The sequence below is a fragment of the Bos indicus genome, chromosome 17 (assembly GCF_029378745.1).
Source record: "Bos indicus isolate NIAB-ARS_2022 breed Sahiwal x Tharparkar chromosome 17, NIAB-ARS_B.indTharparkar_mat_pri_1.0, whole genome shotgun sequence".
In the NCBI taxonomy this organism is placed as follows: Eukaryota; Metazoa; Chordata; class Mammalia; order Artiodactyla; family Bovidae; genus Bos; species Bos indicus.
In genome coordinates, this window is record NC_091776.1 from 34,555,810 (window position 1) to 34,577,601 (window position 21,792).

General features: G+C 36.1%; 1 protein-coding gene across 6 annotated transcripts in view; it reads right to left on the reverse strand.

Moving 5' to 3' along the window:
* Positions 1-21,792, reverse strand: part of AFG2A (AFG2 AAA ATPase homolog A) — a 332,309-nt gene that overhangs the window by 57,870 nt on the left and 252,647 nt on the right. For 4 of the 6 annotated variants that reach the window (XM_070770143.1, XM_070770147.1, XM_070770148.1 and 1 more), the window contains exon 15: positions 8,953-9,117. In XM_070770143.1, the coding sequence (XP_070626244.1) occupies positions 8,953-9,117 (165 nt within the window). Of the gene's footprint in view, positions 8,274-8,952; positions 9,118-21,792 lie in introns of all 6 variants that reach the window. The other 2 variants (XM_070770144.1, XM_070770145.1) reach the window with 2 other exon arrangements.

The window sequence follows — 21,792 nt, forward strand, 5'->3', positions numbered from 1 at the left end:
CATACATGACCACTGGAAAAACCATAGCCTTGACCAGACGGACCTTTGTTGGCAAAGTAATGTCTCTGCTTTTGAATATGCTATCTAGGTTGCTCATAACATTCCTTCCAAGGAGTAAGACTCATAACTTTCCTTCCAAGGAGTAAGCATCTTTTAATTTCATGGCTGCAATCACCATATGCAGTGATTTTCATATGTAGATCAATTAAATTATTATTAGAAATTAGCCTACTTCTAAAGCTGAAACTCCAATACTTTGACTACCTGATGCAAAGAGTTGACTCACTGGAAAAGACTCTGATGCTGGGAGGGACTGCGGGCAGGAGGAGAAGGGGACGACAGAGGATGAGATGGCTGGATGGCATCACCGACTCGATGGACGTGAGTTTGAGTGAACTCTGGGAGTTGGTGATGGATAGGGAGGCCTGGCATGCTGAGATTCATGGGGTCACAAAGAGTTGGACACGACTGAGCAACTGAACTGAAATGGACTGAGCCTACTTCACCTCAAATAATCAAAACTGTCCAACTCTACCAGGATCTATACCACAGAATTAAAGCATGCTCTACACATTTAAAAAAAAAATCTTGAGCTCCTTCCAAGTTGGTAAAACCCCCAAATTTATCACTCTTTCGAAGATGAAGAAGCACAGATTCAATGTTTATACAAAAATTCTGGGGGGACCAGCATGGATCAATAGAGAGACTGAAAATCTGGAAGAGGAGAAACAACGGAGACTGTTAAAATGCCATTACTATGGGCCGGAGTAATTCTTCATAGATACTTACTTTGTCTGGATACCAGGCTTGAGGACTAGATTATCAGGTAGGTCTTGATGAACTTGTTGCTTTGATAACACCACTTCTTTTTATAAATGGGCTTCAGTACTTTATACTTTCAGTAATAACATGCTCTATTAAGTCTGTTGCCAGCCAGCCTCTCATTCAACATTCATTTCCTTTCTGACTAATGCTTCTTGTAATCTGACAGCAGTTTTAAACAACTGGCAAGGAGTCAGTAATACAGGTATGGCAGCACAAGGTGTTCTGGAGGATAGTTTGCTTTGGTATAAACATCCTATCTAAAATAGCCTTCAGGTAAGCTGAATTTATTGCCAATTTAAGCAGAAGTTCACGTTTGGAAATATAGAGAATGTTACATTTCCATACACTGTACATTTTTAAAACTGTAAGTTAAAATGAACATTATAACTTTGTAGCTTTTACTTACTTTCCTAACAAAGAGTTTAGGGAAAAAGCAGGCTGATGTATATTTTCATTTTATAAGAGTTTTTATTCTAATGCCTCCAGAATCATAGATACTGAGCTTGACAAGCTGTCCTTAAGAAAGCAGGAAAACCAAAGGTATCAAGGAAAAAAAAATCACTGGGCATGGGAATCTCTAAGCAATTAAAACTTTCATTTCCATTCAGTGGAAAATTGTTCAAGTTTGCTAAGGAGATTTTTTTGGTGGGGTGGAGGGGCGGGCACACCACACACCTTGTGGAATCTTCATTCCCAGACCACAGATTGAACCAGGGGCCTTGGCAGTGAAAGCATGGAGTCTTCACCACTGGACTTCCAGGGTTCCCAGGAGAATGTTTATTAAAATCCAAATTCTAGGAACTGTCAGAGTCTTTCAAGGTTCCTATTCTTCTTGTGCCATGGTTAGGGTCTCTAGGCCATAGAAGCAAGTATTTAGAGACAATGACCACAATCCCAAGATTCCAGGTTTCTAGGAGCATTGTAAGGAAAACATAACTGTGTTATACGTCCCTGGAGGTACAATCTCTAAGGAATTCCTTATAGGACTACTCTAATCTATGACAGGTATAGGTACACATTATCAGCACTAGGAAGGATCATGAAGACCATAACTCTACTCTTTTATTAAAATACGAGAAATTGGTTCTAGAGATGATAACTGATTTGGCCAAATTAATACTGTAGTAAGTGGTCAAGAAAGGACTGAAGTCTAGGTCTTGGTTTTTACCAAACAGTAAGAGAGAGGGGGTAGAGGACTGGCTTAAAAGTCACAGCCTAATTAATACATGCTTTCAGTATATCTGGTTTTTGCATTGGAAGATTTTATCATGATTCATTTAAACAGGGTAGCTACTGATTGGTCCAAAATTGCGAAAGGAATATGACAAGGCTGTTTATTGTCACCCTGTTTATTTAACTTATACGCAGAGCACATCATGCAAAATGCCAGGCTGGATGAGTTACAAGCTGGAATCAAGATTGCCAGGAGAAATACCAACAACCTTAGATATGCAGATGAAACCACCCTTATGGCAGAAAGTGAAGAGGAATTAAAGAGCCTCTTGATGAGGGTGAAAGAGAAGAGTGAAAAAGCCAGCTTAAAACTCATTAAAAAATTAAGATCATGGCATCCAGTCCCATCGCTTCATGGCAAGTAGATGGGGAAACAATGTTTCCATTGTGACAGACTGTCCACTGTCCACAGTGACAGACTTTCTTTTCTTGGGCTCCAAAATCACTGTGGATGGTGACTGCTGCCATGAAACTACAAGACGCTTGCTCCTTGGAAGAAAAGCAATGACAAATCTATAGAGCATATTTAAAAGCAGAGACATTACTTTGCCTACAAAGGTCCATATAGTCAAAGCTATGGTTTTTCCAATAGTCATGTATGGATGTGAGAGCTGGACCATAAAGAGGGCAGAGAATCTAAGAATCGATGCTTTTGAATTGAGGTGCTGGAGAACTCTTGAGAGTCCCTTGGACAACAAGGAGATCAAAGCAGTCAATCTTAAAGGAAATCAACCCTGAATATTCATTGGCAGAACTGATGCTGAAATGCCAATACTTTGGCTACCTGATGTGATGTCCAAGGTCCTTCACACTTGTCTGACTCATTTCCCCTGGTTTATTACCTACCATTTCTACTCTCAGACTCTTTTTCTATTCATATTTCAACCTTTAATGGAATGTAGAATACACTATGTACTTTTATGCATTTCTATCTTTCTATATGCCAGGGACACTCCCCTTTCCAGCCCTCCTATATTGGGGACTCCTTTTCATCGATTAAGACTCAGATCAGCTATCCCCTCTTTGAATCCTACTTAGTGCAGAGTTACAACTTCTTCTTTTTCCCACAGTATTCTGCACATGACTATATCATATCACATAAACACATTGTATTGGAGAAAGAAACAGCAACCGACTCCAGTATTCTTGCCTGGAAAATCCCGTGGACAGAGGAGTCTGGTGGGTTACAGTCCATGGAGTCATAAAGAGTTAGACACAACTCAGCACACACACAAACACATTACATAGAACTTAGTTGTTTATATATGTCTTTCCCTCTAAACTGAAGATCTTATTCACAATACCTGGGGAAATACTGTAAGTAAATAAAGAAAAACATAGTTCCTAACTTTAAGTAGCTTATAATTTTTGTGAAGATGACAATAACTGTAAGAAAAGTACATATAAAAAAAGTGTCAAGATGTTTCATACCCACTGTCCACAAGAGTAGGCAAACCTTTATCAAAGATCAGAGATGTCAAAGGGACTATGGAACTTTTTCAAAGATACTTCTGTTGACTCAGAGGCAGGAAGAGCCTTTCAGGACGAGTTCAAGGATCTGATTTCTGGTTCTGGGTCTGTCACATTTGTTTGTTATGGGACTTCAGATAAATCAGTATCAAAAAAAGTTTAAAACTACAAGTGTCACTTTAGTGAATGTTAAAATTGGTATTTTTGTTCATTAGGATTACTTAGAATCAACACACAAATCATCCATCCACCATAGAGTTCACTGATGCAGTGGACACATGGCTGCTGTGCTGGGAGTCCAAGAAGTACAGAACCTAGTTTCTGCCATAGACAATCTTACAGTTTGTCTGGCGGGACATGAGGTGGCTGCCCTTATTAAAATAACCAGAAGGGAAAATATCCTAAGAGCCAAACAAATGAAACAAAAATCAGAGTAAAAGCATTCAAAAGGAGAAGCCATTTTTGGGTGGGTTTGTCATGATGGTTTTATGACAAAGCAGTGATTTCAACAGGCTGTGTGAGCAAAGAGTACTTTGAAACTCTGGGGTATAGATACAGAATTTTAGGGTAAACGCACAATAAAGAGTGGAGAGAACAAAGATCTCAAATAAGAGCAGTAGACCAAATGGTCACAACAGCACGATTTCACAGGGCAGTTTCTGATTAGGCAGGACAGGCAGATTGCAGGTGTATCTACAGGAGGTTGCTAAGTCCCATGGTGCCTGCTGCACTTAGAGATGTGAACACTGCTGCTAATCACTCTCCAGCAGCACTGCACAGGGAGCCAAAACGTGTCCTGTCCTGCCTGAGGATCTTGAGTCCTGTCTCAGATGTGTTGCTAGGCTGGTCATATAAAGAGTCAATCTATGCCAGGTTCCAGTACATTGATCATGATTTTTAGATTAGGGAAAATAGTCACAGGAGGATTCATGGAGGAAAAGTACAGATATCCTACATGATTATAATTGCTCCTTCTGTTTTCACTGGGTAGGAGAAAAGAGAAAGTATGTTATAAGAATAATAGTCAGCAAGACAATAAAGTAGGCAGGAGGAGAAGGGAACAACAGAAGTCGAGATGGTTGGATGCCATCATCGACATGATAGACATGAATTTGAGGAGGCTCGAGGAGTTGGTGATGGACAGGGAAGCCTTGTGTGCTGCAGTCCATGGGGTCACAAAGAGTTGGACACGACTGAGTGACTGAACAACAACTTTATTAGCTATAATAGCTCAAGCACAGTGCATAGAACCCTTTTTGAATTAATGGGGCACACTGAAAGTTGATTTTTTTAATGTCAAGCTGACATGAAGATTTTGAACTTTTATTAGACTCAGAAGGGCCCAGACTTAGACTACAAAACAGAATTCAGGGCAAGACACATCGCTTTAGTAAAACAAAGATAAGACTAAATTTACATGAAGTTAAAGCTTTTTAAAAAATTAATGTGAAATGAATTTAACTCTAACAAATTGCTAGAGCTAGATTCATAAGATAGTCATCTTATGAATGGGTCACTATATTAAGTAGATTTCTACAGTTGGAGAAAAGTGTAAGAGGCAAACTCAATTATTATTTATTAACAGCTTTCAGATAAATTATCTGGTTATTGAGACCATGCAAAACTGTTTTATGGCAGCATCATTCAATACTGCAGTGGTAAATATAAACACTGAACTGATATGAGGAGGATAAAATGAAGGCAAATAACATTTATGAAGCACTCATTATGTGTCAGGCCTTGTTGCTTTTACATTTATTATCTCACTCAACCCTCAAAACAGTTTGTCATGCAGGCATTTCACAGATGAAGAAACTAAGATTCAAAGAAGTTAAATACTAAATAACTTGTCTGAAGCAACTCTGAAGAAATGAGCTACAATTCAACTGTATTATTAAAATTGTTTTTTCTCCGACTTAATTGCCTCTCTTGAAAGCTGAATTCTCAAATCTTGATATGTGAAATAAATGCTATGATTGCCTATATTACTCATAAATGTATAGCTGATACCTGGCTCTTAAATGTTTTGTCAATTTAACGAGATAATCACTAAAACGAGGATAACATCCAAATGCAAATAGTTAATATAAATTTTACTGACATTAATTGTCAGCCTGTTTCAGCAAATTCTTATACCGAGGAAATTATGTATCTTATTCATCACCTCTGTCTTCAAGCACATGGCACACGAGTAATGGGCCCAGTTATGGCTTAATATACATATATTTATGATTGCTGATTTCCTGCCAGTGGTAAAAGTTTTCCAAAAGGAACTAGGATAATTTGACATAGCAGAAATACATGAAGTGGAATCTGCTACAAATAACTTAAAAAACAAAAATCAAAGCAAAAGAAAACAATAGCCATAACCAAAAAAGACTTCTTATTTCCTCCTGAGCTGAATTCCCATCTGCTTTTAAATGGCAACATGTTTTTCCATTAAGTGGAAGCTACAGCCAAGAAATCAAAGACAATGAGGCTCTGGCCACCGGGGAATAGCGGGCTGCAGGGGTGGCTGATGGACGCTGCCTGCTTCAGCCTCTCTGCAGAAGATACTCCCTAGGGACCACCTTCTCCTTTCAGTGGGTGACAAACTTCCCCTTGGGACTCTCCTTAGGATTAAAAAATATATTCTAATTCCCTGTAGACCCTTTCCAAGGAGGAAAAATAAAGTAACTCAGTATAAGGAGCTATTTCAATCTCTGGGTGTCTGTAAGCTTCCATGAAACAAAAGCACCAGGTGACAAAAATTTCTTTTGAAAAAGTAACCCCTCTTATCCCAGTTGCTTAATAAGTGCCGATATCATCTCCATCCCAATTATCCTCTACAACTTTTTAATTAAAAAGATAAATAAAATACTCACCACAGTTAAAGTAAACATTTTCTGTTTCCAAAAAAACAGAGTGCCAGTAATTTCCTCATTTCTGGCTCACCCAGACAAATTTTTGTTAAATAGTTGATATTGTACAGCCAAATAAAATTAATTTTATATAATACTGAATACTATATATATATACTATATATAATACTGAATACTGAATACTGAATATACTACTTTACTGAGAAGACAATAATTAACTGAGTCGGCAGTTTCATTTTTATACCAAAAGCGGCCACAGAGACACTTCAACCCTGAAAAAGAGGTTGTGCCCATAGCTGGACGCATTGCTATAAGAAGTTTCCTATATGACAAATGAGGAGGGAAAGTCTTGTTTTTCCTAAATATAATTTTTTCAGTTTATTAAGTCTTTGTTAAGTATATTCTATGTAGTAGGCTTTGTGCTGGCCTTGCTGGGGGAAGAAATAAATTAGTGACATCAGTGATAAAGCAGTGAGTCTGTAGGAGTCACATGACTGAAGTGAAAACTTTGACTTTGTTTTTACTATTTAAAAACCCATCAAAACTAATTTTGGCTTTCAAACATTGTCTTGCCATTTTCATTCTGATACAGAGAAGAAAAAAAGATGAGATCTTATATTTTATGTGAAGCTAAGTTTAATCTATCTTAAATTTCCTATTGATCAATTTTAAGACTTTAAAAAAGTTAGTATTTCTTTTCAAAGAATAGGGCACCTGTGTGAATTACCTAAATATTGAGACTAAACCCTCCTCTCAAAACAAAAACTGTGTAACTAATCTGTCTTGTCCAAATTGAAAACGCAGAACTACAAAGATATATATCTGGAATAAGTGTCTATAAAATTGTAGTCATACACTAATTATAATTAGGACCACAGTGGAATACCCTTCCCTCATCCAAGCATTATGGGACACAAAAATGTAAAGCAAGGGACAGAAATGTCTGCTACTTTCTCTATGACTATTTTTAGAAGATCTGATATAAAAATTAATCAGAAATGAATGTGCTTATATTTTAGGCTGAATAAGGCATGTACTACATAAGAATTAGCAAGCTGGTACAATAATTCCTGGCACCAAATGAGTTTTTACTTCTCAGCCAGACAGAACCTCACTGGCTTTGATTTTTGTTTTGCACTTCTGTGTTACTATCATGAATTACTTCAAAGTGAGAAAGGCATATTTATACTTTGCTAACTGCTCTTCCACTTCACTTAAGTGAAAGATTTATGGTTTCTTCTCCTGGCTGTTTCCTGTAAACTGACGTACCATATACAGGATGCCAGCCTTTGCTCTTACATCAAAAACGAAATTTTAGAAATGCTACAGCAGTCGGCTAGCAGTAACTATATGTTCATTTTAACTTAATGGATGGTCATGCCAAAGAGATGCTCATAAAGATTATTGTTTTAGACAAGACTTTAAACGTAAAGGCACTTTAACTGCGTCTCAAGCTTTCTACAAGAATTTTCCACCCCAGTGAATTTAAACATTTAAAGGGGGAAAATCAAATATACATAGTTCACAGTTGCAGAAACAATTAGTAGATCTGAGATTTTTTTTTGGTTGTTGCTATTAGCTATGACTGCATGATATACTAAATCCAATTCCACATGTAAATTTATCTACAAGACTTTGATTATCATATGGTTTATTATGTATTAGTCTCTTTGGTTTTTATAGAAGACAGATAAAAATAACAGCAAGTAAAACAGAAAGTGGAGTCCCAGTCTGCTGGATAATTCAGAATGAAAAGAATCTGCAACTTCGTATTTATGAGAGTATTAATTTTCTAGTACAAACCTGTATCAGTGGTATTCAGAAGAGATTTCTGTGTTGAACACATGTAGAAAAGTTGCACAAGTATTTTAGTGGAATTTTATTCTGTAAACAAAAACAGCCTAAGTAAAGAGCTGCTAAGGAGAGAAAAATATCTCTTACTTAATAGGCCATACTTAAAATTTTCATATTTTCACAGAGGTGTTGCTGTTCTTATTTAAACTGTATTTTTACTATTAAGAGCAGGCTGGTTGTCCCTTTTATGGTTTTTATCACAGAATCTTTGTAGATTGAGATAATTTTCCAAAAGCTTAAAAGATAAGAAAATCAAGTCTTTTGTATTTCGGAGTATGTTCATGATATCTTAATCTCATTTTTATGATCTTTATGAGAACACAGTAGGGAAAGTTGTGCACTATTTCCATTTGCTAGGTAAAGGAATCAAAGTTCAGAAAAGTGTGTAACTGGTTGGAAGTTGCTGTATCAAGAAGCCCCCAAAGAATCTTCTACTTCTAGTCCAGTGATCTCTCCACTATATTATGCAAACTCTCTGAAGACCACATTTTGAGATATAAGATAAGCCAGGTAAAAGCAAACAAAATACTGTAGGCTAGGTAAAATGTAATTTAATTTTAGTGACTATCTGTCATGTAGTGTATTTCCTGTTTTAAGATTTCTTAATATGGAGTTATTTAAAACAGCTGGCATCAAGCAACGTTCTTTGCTAATGACCCCAAACCACTGCTTTCCTTTCACCAAGGTATTTGGAAGGTAATTGTCTTACCTCTGCTCCTGAATACGTATCTGTTTGGAGGATGAGTTCATTCAGATCAACCTCGTTATTGATTGGCATAGAGTGAAACTGCAGGTTAAGTATTTCCCTTCTTGTTGCTGCATCTGGTAAAGGCACATAGATGATTCTATCAATTCTTCCAGGCCGCATCAAAGCCTATATAAAGAAGAGGGGGCAACACAGATTAACCAAGCTCAGAACTGACATTCCTCATGAAAGGTACACAAGGAAAGAGGATGCCCAGAATCTTATGAATAACTCACTATTACCATAATTAGTAACTAAAACAAGTACCAGTGATTCTATATCTACATCAAAGACTCAAACAAATAACAATGTCAGAGTACTTTTGAAAACAGAAAAGCAGTACTTCTGAATGGCTTTTTGCTCCCTTGCAACTAACTGTCAGGTCGGTAAAAGACGATTCTTCTCTTTTAAGGAAATGTGTATACGACTTGCATTCATCATATCAAAAGATTTGTGTTTGGATAACTTCCTGCAGTAATTCTTAAAATATGGGTTAAGCTATTTCAGAGGTCTCAAAATAACAGCTCAGATCAAAGAATACTTCTAAGAGCTGATGGCAGTCAAAAAACTTCCCAAATATTTTATTGAAGGCTAATGCCTGAATTATCTTAGAAACAATGAAGTCATCTATTCAGAAAAAAAAATATTGAGCATGTACTATATATCAGACTTTGTTCTTGATTCTAGGAAATAGCATGAATAAGATAGGTATGTGCAAAACCAATTATAGTGACAGTTATTCATGTCTGTGAATATACTAATAACCTTTGAATTGTGTATTTTAAGTGAATGAATTTTATGGTATGTGAATTATATCTTAATAAAACTATTAAAAGAAATAAGGGTCTAAAGTGTGTCTGTTGACAGGATGCAGTAGCTTTTAGTGGGGGGCAGTCAGAGAAAGCCTCTTTGAAAAAATAAATTTTGCTGATACTCCTGGAAGTCACCCATACAGAAATCTGGGGAAAGAGAACTCAAGGAAAAGGAAACATCAAGTGTAAAGGCACAGATGACCGGTAGGTTCCAGAGAAATAAAAAACCCCACTGTGGTAGAAATCTTGAATAAAGTGAAAAGATGTAGGAAAATGTGGTTAGAGGGACAGTCACAGGCAGATTCTAAGGCCTTAAGCAACATGGTGAAGAGTGTGGATTGTATTCTATTTGCAATGAGAAGCCATTGGAAGGCTTTAAGCAGGAAGGTGAAATGATAAGATTTATATGAAAAGATCATTCTTATGGGACAAAAAAGGTCTAACATATACATAATAAAAATCCAAGAAAAGATGGGGTAGAAAAAATTATTTGAAGAAAAAGCTGAAAATTCCTCCCAGTTGATAAACAAACATGAATTGACACGATCAAGAAGCTCAATAAATTTCAAACAAAGTAACTACAAAGAAAACCATACACAAACATATTACTGTCAAACTGCTGAAAATTAAAGATGCTAGAGTGAACACAGGGAACAATGATTTGAATCACCAATGACTCTCAATCAAAATGATGTGGAAACCAGTAGAACAACATCTTTAAAATGCTGAAAGAATGAAAATGTCATTCAAGAATTCTATTCCCAGTGAAAGTACCCTTCAATAACGAAGGAAAAATAAAGTCACTTTCAGTAACAGAAAACCAAGGAATATCTACTAGTAGACCCTTCCACTGGAAGAAAACCAGTAGATCTACACTATAGAAAATGCTGAAGGAAGTTCTTAAGGTTGGGTAAATGACATGAGATGAAAAACTGAATCTTCAGAAAGAAAGAAAGTGGACTGGAAATGAAATACCACAAACATGTAGACTCCTTAGATATGCCAAAAATTACTCTTGTTACTGGCATAATGAGAAATAGTACTCCTTGAATATATAAGAGATACTTACTTATAATGCAAAACAGTGTATTTTTAATGTGTATTTATGAATATGAAGTATCTAGAAAAAAGATGTGATAGGAATACAGAAAGTATGGAAGACAAGAACTCAGACATGAATCTCTTTTAATTACAAAATCTAAAACAACAACAATAACAACAAAAAACAAAATCTTAAACACGCAGCTGTGACCACACATAAAACACGACAGAAAACACAAACACTGAAACTTCATATAGTTGCTCTGTGGGACATAGTTCTTAGGGAACTGGCATAAAAAATGATGATATCCTGTGAGTAATAACTTATCCTTTGTCTCTGACTCAGGAGTCTCATGTCTTTCGCCAGACTCTATGGAATTATGGCAGGCTAACTTGTTAGCTTTCAAATAGGGTAAAGTCTGAGAACCTTCGCATTTCTTAATATGTATGTTCCTAATAATGAAGCCTCAACATATATACAACAAAAATTGACAGGATTAAAAAGATAATAAATACAAATTCACAACATAAATAGGAGATTTTAACTCTCTTCTTTTAGTAATTAATAGAACTAGAAAACAAATCAGTAAGACAGAGAGGATCTAACAAGCCATCAATTACTCAGACCTAACTGAAATTTATATATAGGCCATCATGTCCAATAACTGCAGAACACGTATTTTTTTCAAGTACACTGAGTATATTCACCAAGACAGCCCATATGATAAGCAGTAAAACAAAACTCAACAAATTCAAATAGAGTAGAGCTCTGAATACAAGAAGATAAGTTAGTCATGAATAAAAATAAGACAGAAGAAAATCCCAAGCACATTAGAAATTAAACAGCATACTTTTAAGTAAGACATTAATCAAAGAAGAAATCACAAAGGAAATTAGAAAATGTTTCAAGTTGAATGATAATGAAAATTTAACAAATGAAGATGTGTGAAATATACTTAAAGCAGTTAAGTGAAGTGAAGTGAAGTCGCTCAGTCATGTCTGACTCTTTGCAACCCCGTGGACTATAGCCTATCAAGCTCCTCCGTCCATGGGATTTTCCAGGCAAGAGTACTGGAGTGGACTGCCATTTCCAGTGCTGAGAGGCAAATTTATAACTTTAAATGCTTATAAGAATAAAGAACTCTAAAATCAATGACCTAAGTTTAAAGAGTAAGTACAAGGAAGGAAACATGAGAGCAGATATCAATGAAACGGGAAACAAGCGAGAGAGAAAAATCAAAGGTTAAGAGTGGCTTTCCACAAAGATTTTTAAAATTGATTAAATTCTAGCTAGACTGAACAAGGATAAAAGAGAGAACAAATTAGAAATGAAAAAAAAAAGGTTTATCACCAAAGATAATAAAAGGATAATCGATTATTATTAACAACTTTGACAATAAAAATAAACAAATTTATTGAGAAATTCAAGATGAAAATGGACAGGGAATGAAACATAAAATCAGAATAGCTCTACATTTATTTTTTTAAATGGAATTGAACTCATCAAGTTGAATTCATTATAACTGACCTTCCCATTAAGAAAAATCCAAAACCAGATGGCTTCCTTTCTGAATTTTATTTCTGAACCAGAGAAGAAATAACACCAAAATTATAAGAAAGAAGACCACAATCACTTTAGGATACAGAGAAGGGAACACTTCTCAACTTGTTTTAAAAGCCAGTATGATACTAACTCCAAAATTCGAGAAAGACATCACAAAAATTGAAAATTACAGACTGACGACATAAACACAGACCTAAAAATTCTTTAATCACATTGACAAATAGAATCTAACAATATATAAAATGGATAAATCATAGTAACCAAGTAAGAATCATCCCAGGAATGCAAAGTTAGTTTAACTCAAAATCCATCGAGTATAATTCACCATAGTAACAGAATAAAGGAGAAAAACCATATAATCACTTCAGTATGTGCAGAAAAACTAAAGACAAAATTTAAGATCTATTCATGATAAGAAAGTTCTCAGCAAACTAGGAATATAAGGGAACTTCTTCAATATAATATATGGTACTATAAAAACCTACAGGTCACATCATATTTAATGTCAAAATATTCAATGTTTTCTACCTAAGATCAAGAACAAGGTAAAAACTCACCACTTCTACCTAACATTATAACAGAAGTACTATAAGGCAAAACCAGAGTGGAGAGAGTATAGGGGAAGGAAGTATAGAACTTGGAAGAGTAAAAAGTCAAAAACTATCCTCCTTTACGGAGGATATATAATAGTTTATGTAAACTCCTAGTTCAGTTCAGTACAGTTCAGTCGCTCAGTCGTGTCCGATTCTCTGCGATCACATGAATCGCAGCACGCCAGGCCTCCCTGCCCATCACCAACTCCCGGAGTTCACCCAGACTCACGTCCATTGAGTCAGTGATGCCATCCAGCCATCTCATCCTCTGTCGTCCCCTTCTCCTCTTGCCCCCAATCCCTCCCAGCATCAGAGTCTTTTCCAATGAGTCAACTCTTTGCATGAGGGGGCCAAAGTACTGGAGATTCAGCTTTAGCATCATTCCTTCCAAAGAAATCCCAGGGCTGATCTCCTTCAGAATGGACTGGTTGGATCTCCTTGCAGTCCAAGGGACTCTCAAGAGTCTTCTCCAACACCACAGTTCAAAAGCATCAATTCTTCGGCGCTCAGCCTTATTCACAGTCCAACTCTCACATCCATACATGACCACTGGGAAAACCATTGCTTTGACTAGACGGACCTTTGTTGGCAAAGTAATGTCTACGTTTTTGAATAGGCTATCTAGGTTGGTAATAACTTTCCTTCCAAGGAGTAAGCGTCTTTTAATTTCACGGCTGTAGTCACCATCTGCAGTGATTTTGGAGCCCCCCCAAAAATAAAGTCTGACACTGTTTCCACTGTTTCCCCATCTATTTCCTATGACATGATGGGACCAGATGCCATGATCTTCATTTTCTGAATGTTGAGCTTTAAGCCAACTTTTTCATTCTCCACTTTCACTTTCATCAAGAGGCTTTTGAGTTCCTCTTCACTTTCTGCCATAAGGGTGGTGTCATCTGCATATCTGAGGTTATTGATATTTCTCCTGGCAATCTTGATTCCAGCTTGTGCTTCTTCCAGTCCAGCGTTTCTCATGATGTACTCTGAATAGAAGTTAAATAAGTAGGGTGACAATATACAGCCTTGATGTACTCCTTTTCCTATTTGGAACCAGTCTGTTGTTCCATGTCCAGTTCTAACTGTTGCTTCCTGACCTGCATACAGATTTCTCAAAAGGCAGATCAGGTGGTCTGGTATTCCCATCTCTTTCAGAATTTTCCAGTTTATTGTGATCCACACAGCCAAAGGCTTTGGCATAATCAATAAAGCAGAAACAGATGCTTTTCTGGAACTCTCTTGCTTTTTCCATGATCCAGTGGATGTTGGCAATTCGATCTCTGGTTCCTCTGCCTTTTCTAAAACCAGCTTGAACATCAGGAAGTTCACGGTTCACATATTGCTGAAGCCTGGCTTGGAGAATTTTGAGCATGACTTTACTAGCGTGTGAGATGAGTGCAATTGTGCGGTAGTTTGAACGTTCTTTGGCATTGCCTTTCTTTGGGATTGGAATGAAAACTGACCTTTTCCAGTCCTGTGGCCACTGCTGAGTTTTCCAAATTTGCTGGCATATTGAGTGCAGCACTTTCACAGCATCATCTTTCAGGATTTGGAATAGCTCCACTGGAATTCGATCACCTCCACTAGCTTTGTTCATAGTGATGCTTTCTAAGGCCCACTTGACTTCACATTCCAGGATGTCTGGCTCTAGGTCAATGATCACACCATCATGATTATCTGGGTCGTGAAGATCTTTTTTGTACAGTTCTTCTGTGTATTCTTGCCATCTCTTCTTAATATCTTCTGCTTCTGTTAGGTCCATACCATTTCTGTCCTTTATCGAGCCCATCTTTGCATGAAATGTTCCCTTGGTATCTCTAATTTTCTTGAAGACATCCCTAGTCTTTCCCATTCTGTTGTTTTCCTCTATTTATTTGCATTGATCGCTGAAGAAGGCTTTCTTATCTCTTCTTGCTATTCTTTGGAACTCTGCATTCAGATGCTTAAATCTTTCCTTTTTTCCTTTGCTTTTCGCTTCTCTTCTTTTCACAGCTATTTGGAAGGCCTCCCCAGACAGCCATTTTGCTTTTTTGCATTTCTTTTCCACGGGGATGGTCTTGATCCCTGTCTCCTGTACAATGTCACGAACCTCATTCCATAGTTCATCAGGCACTCTATCTATCAGATCTAGGCCCTTAAATCTATTTCTCACTTCCACTGTATAATCGTAAGGGATTTGATTTAGGTCATGCCTGTATGGTCTAGTGGTTTTCCCTACTTTCTTTAATTTAAGTCTGAATTTGGCAATAAGGAGTTCATGATCTGAGCCACAGTCAGCTCCCGGTCTTGTTTTTGCTGACTGTATAGAGCTTCTCCATCTTTGGCTGCAAAGAATATAATCAATATGATTTCGGTGTTGACCATCTGGTGATGTCCATGTGTAGAGTCTTCTCTTGTGTTGTTGGAAGAGGGTGTTTGTTATGACCAGTGCGTTTTCTGGGCAAAACTCTATTAGTCTTTGCCCTGCTTCATTCTGTATTCCAAGGCCAAATTTGCCTGTTACTCCAGGTGTTTCTTGACTTCCTACTTCTGCATTCTAGTCCCCTATAATGAAAAGGACATCTTTTTTGGGTGTTTGTTCTAAAAGGTCTTGAAGGTCTTCATAGAACTGTTCAACTTCAGCTTCTTCAGCGTTACTGGTTGGGGCATAGACTTGGATTACTGTGATATTGAATGGTTTGCCTTGGAAATGAACAGAGATCATTCTGTCGTTTTTGAGATTGCATCCAAGTACTGCATTTCGGACTCTTTTGTTGACCATGATGGCTACTCCATTTCTTCTGAGGGATTCCTGCCCGCAATAGTAGATATAATGGTCATCTGAGTTAAATTCACCCATTCCAGTCCATTTTAGTTTGCTGATTCCTAGAACGTCTAAGCAGTCTACAAAACAACTAATAGCAAGATTAGAGGATACAAGTTTAAAACTAGAAAAGATGTATTAGGCAGCAAACTAGAAAATACAGTTAAAAAAATCCACCTAATGGAAACATATAAAAACATAAAGGAGGACTAAAAGTAACAAGAGAATGCTTCCCTGAAAATTACAGAGCACTGTTGAGAGAAATTAAAGATGACCAATTTAAACAGAGACTCAAAACTATTAAGATATTCTTTTTTTCCAAATTTATATACAGACTCAGTGCAATTCCAATAAAAATTACACAGACTTTAAAAAACCTGACAAACTGATTATAAAATTTATATAGAAATGCAAATAACTGAGAATAGTAAAAGCTAAAACTTAAAAAAAGAACAAAGTTGAAGGATTTATCTAACTTGAAAACTTATAATGCTAATAAAGAAACAAGGTAGTGTGATGAGGTCTATACGACAGACATAGCAGATCAATAGAACAGGATATGGAGTCCATATTGATTTTTATTTTTAATGCATTCATGGAGGAAAGCAATTTAAGACATGATGCTCAATGACTAGATACCCACATTTTTAAAAATAAACATTGACCTCTTAACTCACTCCAAACTCAGAAATTAACTTGAGATGAATCATGAATCTCAATTTAAGAGCTAAAACTACTAGAAGTATTAAAAAATTGATAAACTGGTCTTTATAAAAATAAACCCAATGAATCATCGTTCATCAGATCACTGCAAATTTAAGCCACAATGAGCTATCATTACTTTCTCATAAGAATGACTAAAACTAATTAAAGACAATCTCTTTAACAAGTGGTGCTGGGAAATCTGGTCAACCACTTGTAAAAGAATGAAACTAGAACACTTTCTAACACCATATACAAAAATAAACTCAAAATGGATTAAAGATCTAAACGTAAGACCAGAAACTATAAAACTCCTAGAGGAGAACATAGGCAAAACACTCTCTGACATACATCACAGCAGAATCCTCTATGACCCAGCTCCCAGAATATTGGAAATAAAAGCAAAAATAAACAAATGGGACCTAATTAAACTTAAAAGCTTCTGCACATCAAAGGAAACTATTAGCAAGGTGAAAAGACAGCCTTCAGAATGGGAGAAAATAATAGCAAATAAAGCAACCGACAAACAACTAATCTCAAAAATATACAAGCAACTCCTACAGCTCAACTCCAGAAAAATAAATGACCCAATCAAAAAATGGGCCAAAGATCTAAATAGATATTTCTCCAAAGAAGACATATAGATGGCTAACAAACACATGAAAAGATGCTCAACATCACTCATTATCAGAGAAATGCAAATCAAAACCACTATGAGGTACCATTTCACACCAGTCAGAATGGCTGCGATCCAAAAGTCTACAAATAATAAATGCTGGAGAGGGTGTGGAGAAAAGGGAACCCTCTTACACTGTTGGTGGGAATGCAAACTAGTATAGCCACTATGGAGAACAGTGTGGAGATTCCTTAAAAAACTGGAAATAGAACTGCCTTATGATCCAGCAATCCCACTGCTGGGCATACACACTGAGGAAACCAGAAGGGAAAGAGACACGTGTACCCCAATGTTCATCGCAGCACTGTTTATAATAGCCAGGACATGGAAGCAACCTAGATGTCCATCAGCAGATGAATGGATAAGAAAGCTGAGGTACATATACACAATGGAGTATTACTCAGCCATTAAAAAGAAAACATTTGAATCAGTTCTAATGAGGTGGATGAAACTGGAGCCTATTATACAGAGTGAAGTAAGCCAGAAGGACAAACACCAATACAGTATACTAACGCATATATATGGAATTTAGAAAGATGGTAACGATAACCCTGTATACGAGACAGCAAAAAAAAAAAAAAAAAAAAGAATGACTAAAACTAAAGAAACTGACAATACCAAAGATTGAATAAGGATACAGAAAAATTAGAAACTGTAGGCTCTTAATGGAAACATAAAATAGCACAACTACTTTGGAAAAGTGGCAGTTTAGAAAGTTCCCCACCAGAACAATACAGCTGCTCTACTGCCAGGTGTTCATCCAAGAGGAGCAAAAGCAGAGAGTCATGCGGAGTTGCACATAGGTGTTCACAGCAGCTTCATTTACAACAACCCTAAGCTGTAAAGAATCCAAATGTTTACCAATTCATGAATGAACACATATGTATTTACATATAATAGAATACCACTCAGCAATAAAAAAGAAAAATCACTGCTACACTCAATAATATGCACGAGTCTCAAAACCATTGTTCTGAGTTAAAGAAAGCAGACAATGAAAACTGCATACTATAAATTCCATTTATATAAAATATGTAAAAATTTTCAATCTAATCTATATAAAAAGCAAACAAGTGGCTGGCTGGAGCCTGGGGTAAAGGGAAAGATGGATTTCCAAGGAGCAAAAGGAACCTTTCAGGCTGACAGAAATATTCTATTATTAGTTCTCTTACTACATCATGATTGCAGAAGTGGTTTCACAGGTACGTACACACCCACACCCACACCCACACACACGTAAATTAGTTGAATTATACTCTTTAAGTTGATGCAGTTTACTATATGCAAATTATAGCTAAATAAAGATGATTAAACTTCTTAGCATTATACTCATATAATTATATATCAACATATATTGATATATAATACTGAGATCCTCAATATTAAATATCAATAAACTTAAGGGGCTTAGAGATGTTTTCAGATCCTTTCTTTTCTAACAGACTGTGTTCTCGGACTAAGCAGTTTTTGAAAAGTAATATAACCATTCAATAAGAGAAAGAACATTTTCTTAACAAGCTTTATAGCTCAATTTCTATGATTTGGCCATGTATACGGATGACAGGCATCACGACCATTCCAATTCCAGACAAGTATATCTCCCACTTTTTAAAAAAGTCACCCGATATTTATATTTAGAGTTGCAAATAGAATATTAAAACTCATGGAGTCAATACTATGTATCTTATACAGGTGCTTCATAAACTGCTCAGAAAAATGTTAGCAGATAAAAAGGAGAAAAAAAAAGATCTTCTTGTTAAAATAAGTTAGGGCAACACTGGGTAGAAACAAAATTAAACAGGTTTCTACATGCAGGGATTTCTGGAGCTGATACTAATGGGTATGAGAAATCTCCAAGAGAGAACTGCAGGTAGTATATAGAAAGTCTACTCCAAATTCTCAAAATAGAATATCTCAAAAGTTAATATTACATTTCCACTTTGGAAAAAGGTGCTGTATACTTTTTGCACATATCACAATACCTAGAATATGCTGAGCATTTAATAAATATGTACTAATTTTTAAGTCATGTACAAATTAGAAAACAAAAATTCAATTAACAAATACATAATAAATATAGTGCCCTTGTTTAAAAATGAATGCTTTAATTATTTTCAGACTATTCCCTACACTTAACATTAGTTCATTAGGTAGAAATGACACATGATTATCTTGAAATGTATTTTATCATAGAATTAAAACCTGTATCTCAATCACTGGGATCACTTCTTCCCTACCTAAAAGAAACAAATTCTGGATTCAGGACATTAGGATGATACCAGCAAACACATTTTTTTTCAAATTATTAAAAATGTTATCTAAAATCAACATTAATATTTATATAGCCCTTAAGTATCTGGTAGGCTACAGTCCATGGGGTCGCAAAGAGTTGGACCCCATGACTGAGAGACTTAACTAAGAATCCATAAAGCAATTTTCACATAGCAAATTTCATTTAATATTATTCTAAATTTTGTGAATTAGATATTGTTATACCCCCATTAAGAAAAAAAACGAGGCCCAAGATCATGCAATAAATGATAGAAAGTAAACGAAAATCAGGAGGTCTCTGAATGTTGAGTCACACCTTTTCTTTTTTACTATCTTGCCACTACAATATGATACTCAGTATCAATGGATGAAGGAAAAAAAATTCTTGTTCACCTATTATACAGAGTGAAGTAAGCCAGAAGGAAAAACATAAATACAGTATTCTAACGCATATATATGGAATTTAGAAAGATGGTAACAATAACCCTGTGTACGAGACAGCAAAAGAGACACTGATGTATAGAACAGTCTTATGGACTCTGTGGGAGAGGGAGAGGGTGGGAAGATTTGGGAGAATGACATTGTAACATGTAAAATATCATGTAAGAAACGAGTTGCCAGTCCAGGTTCGATGCACGATACTGGATGCTTGGGGCTAGTGCACTGGGACGACACAGAGGGATGGTATGGGGAGGGAGGAGGGAGGAGGGTTCAGGATGGGGAACACATGTATACCTGTGGTGGATTCATTTTGATGTTTGGCAAAACTAATACAATTATGTAAAGTTTAAAAATAAAATAAAAATTAAAAAAAAAAAAAAAAAAAAAAAAAAAAACAATAACATCAACCAACCTGAAAAAAAAAAAAAAATAAAATAAAATATAACATAAGTGACACAATAACTTAAAGAATTCTTTCACCAAAAAAAAAAAAGGATTATACCTTTACTATGTGCCAGGCTCCTTTTTAGTTGCTAGGGATACAGCTGTGAATGGCTTGGTTAGTTTTTTAAAGTTGAAGTATCCTTTTCACCTTTCTGGGAACACTAGTCATTCTAGGCTATTTTAAAATTTCCTTTCTAATAATTGAAAGAATAACACAGCAAAGGATATAGAGCACACACGTCATCTGAGTCTCTGGAACAACACTCAGCAAGCATCTGTGCTCCGTCCTCATCCCTTCTCCCCTAAGCTGCAGCTTTCCCCGGGCAACGGAGGTTGAGTATACTTCAACGATTATAACTTTGTCTGGGCCAACAGCCAGCTAAGCTTTTTCTGGCTTGATCTTGTCAGTGAAAGTTAGCTTAAAAAAAGGTAGGAAAGAGCTTTCCTTCCTGTAAAACCCTGAATGAGTTAACACCCTTCCTAGAATTTCTTTAAAAATACTGTTCTGCAATACTAGAGTGGAAGAATGTATTCCGAATGATGGCATCTGCTGTTACTTTAAAATCACCATATGACAATTCTCTATGAAAAATCAAGCCCAGGCTTCCTAAAACTCTGAATACTTCTGGTTGCAAGGGCATAGACACTGTAGCCTTATATTAATTCTAGGTTAAACAACTGTTGGGCAAACAGCTTTTTAAAGAGGCCTTTTTCAACATCTTGGGCAAGTCTCTATATCTCTAACAACCTCAGTTTCCTCATGAGTGAAAACGATAGTGGTTTTTAAATCAGAGAAGCCTATATACTTCTGACAAGAATTTCCCTCAAAATACACAAGAAGAGAAAACATCCCCATGCAATTCTGCAAATAATTCCACTGAGTTCAAGTGAAATCTGTTTGTGCACCTCGCACTAAGCATGACTATATTAGATGACCTTTTACATGGGTCTTCTGGACTCAATTCATATACTATCTTACTCAAGGCAATGCCTGATTATGTAACACGGTCTTTACTGAAAAGGTGTTAGTATAATTTTAGCAATTACACTACTTAATTAAACTAACACTACTCCCTTTCTTTCCTCCGACCTTTACAAAATGAACTCTACTTTTTCTTTCTTATAAATTCTGAAGTTCAACATATGCAATTTTTATATTCTATCAATGTCCAAATCTAATTTAATTAGCACAGAAATACTTGTTCACACCAAAGTATTATAATAGACACTCTGAGAAATTAGGTTCTGTTGGCTCCTATTCATTTAAAATGATCAACAAGGCTTTTAGAAGGATTAAGAGAAATGATGTATGTAAATCATCTAGCACTGTGTCTGGCACAGGCTGGTGTTCAGTAAACACAATACGCCTACCCCCTTTAAAAGAAAGAAAGAAAGAAAATGATCAACATGGGTGTGTATGTGAGTGTAGGGAACATCTTCTATTATAAAGAAAAGCAATA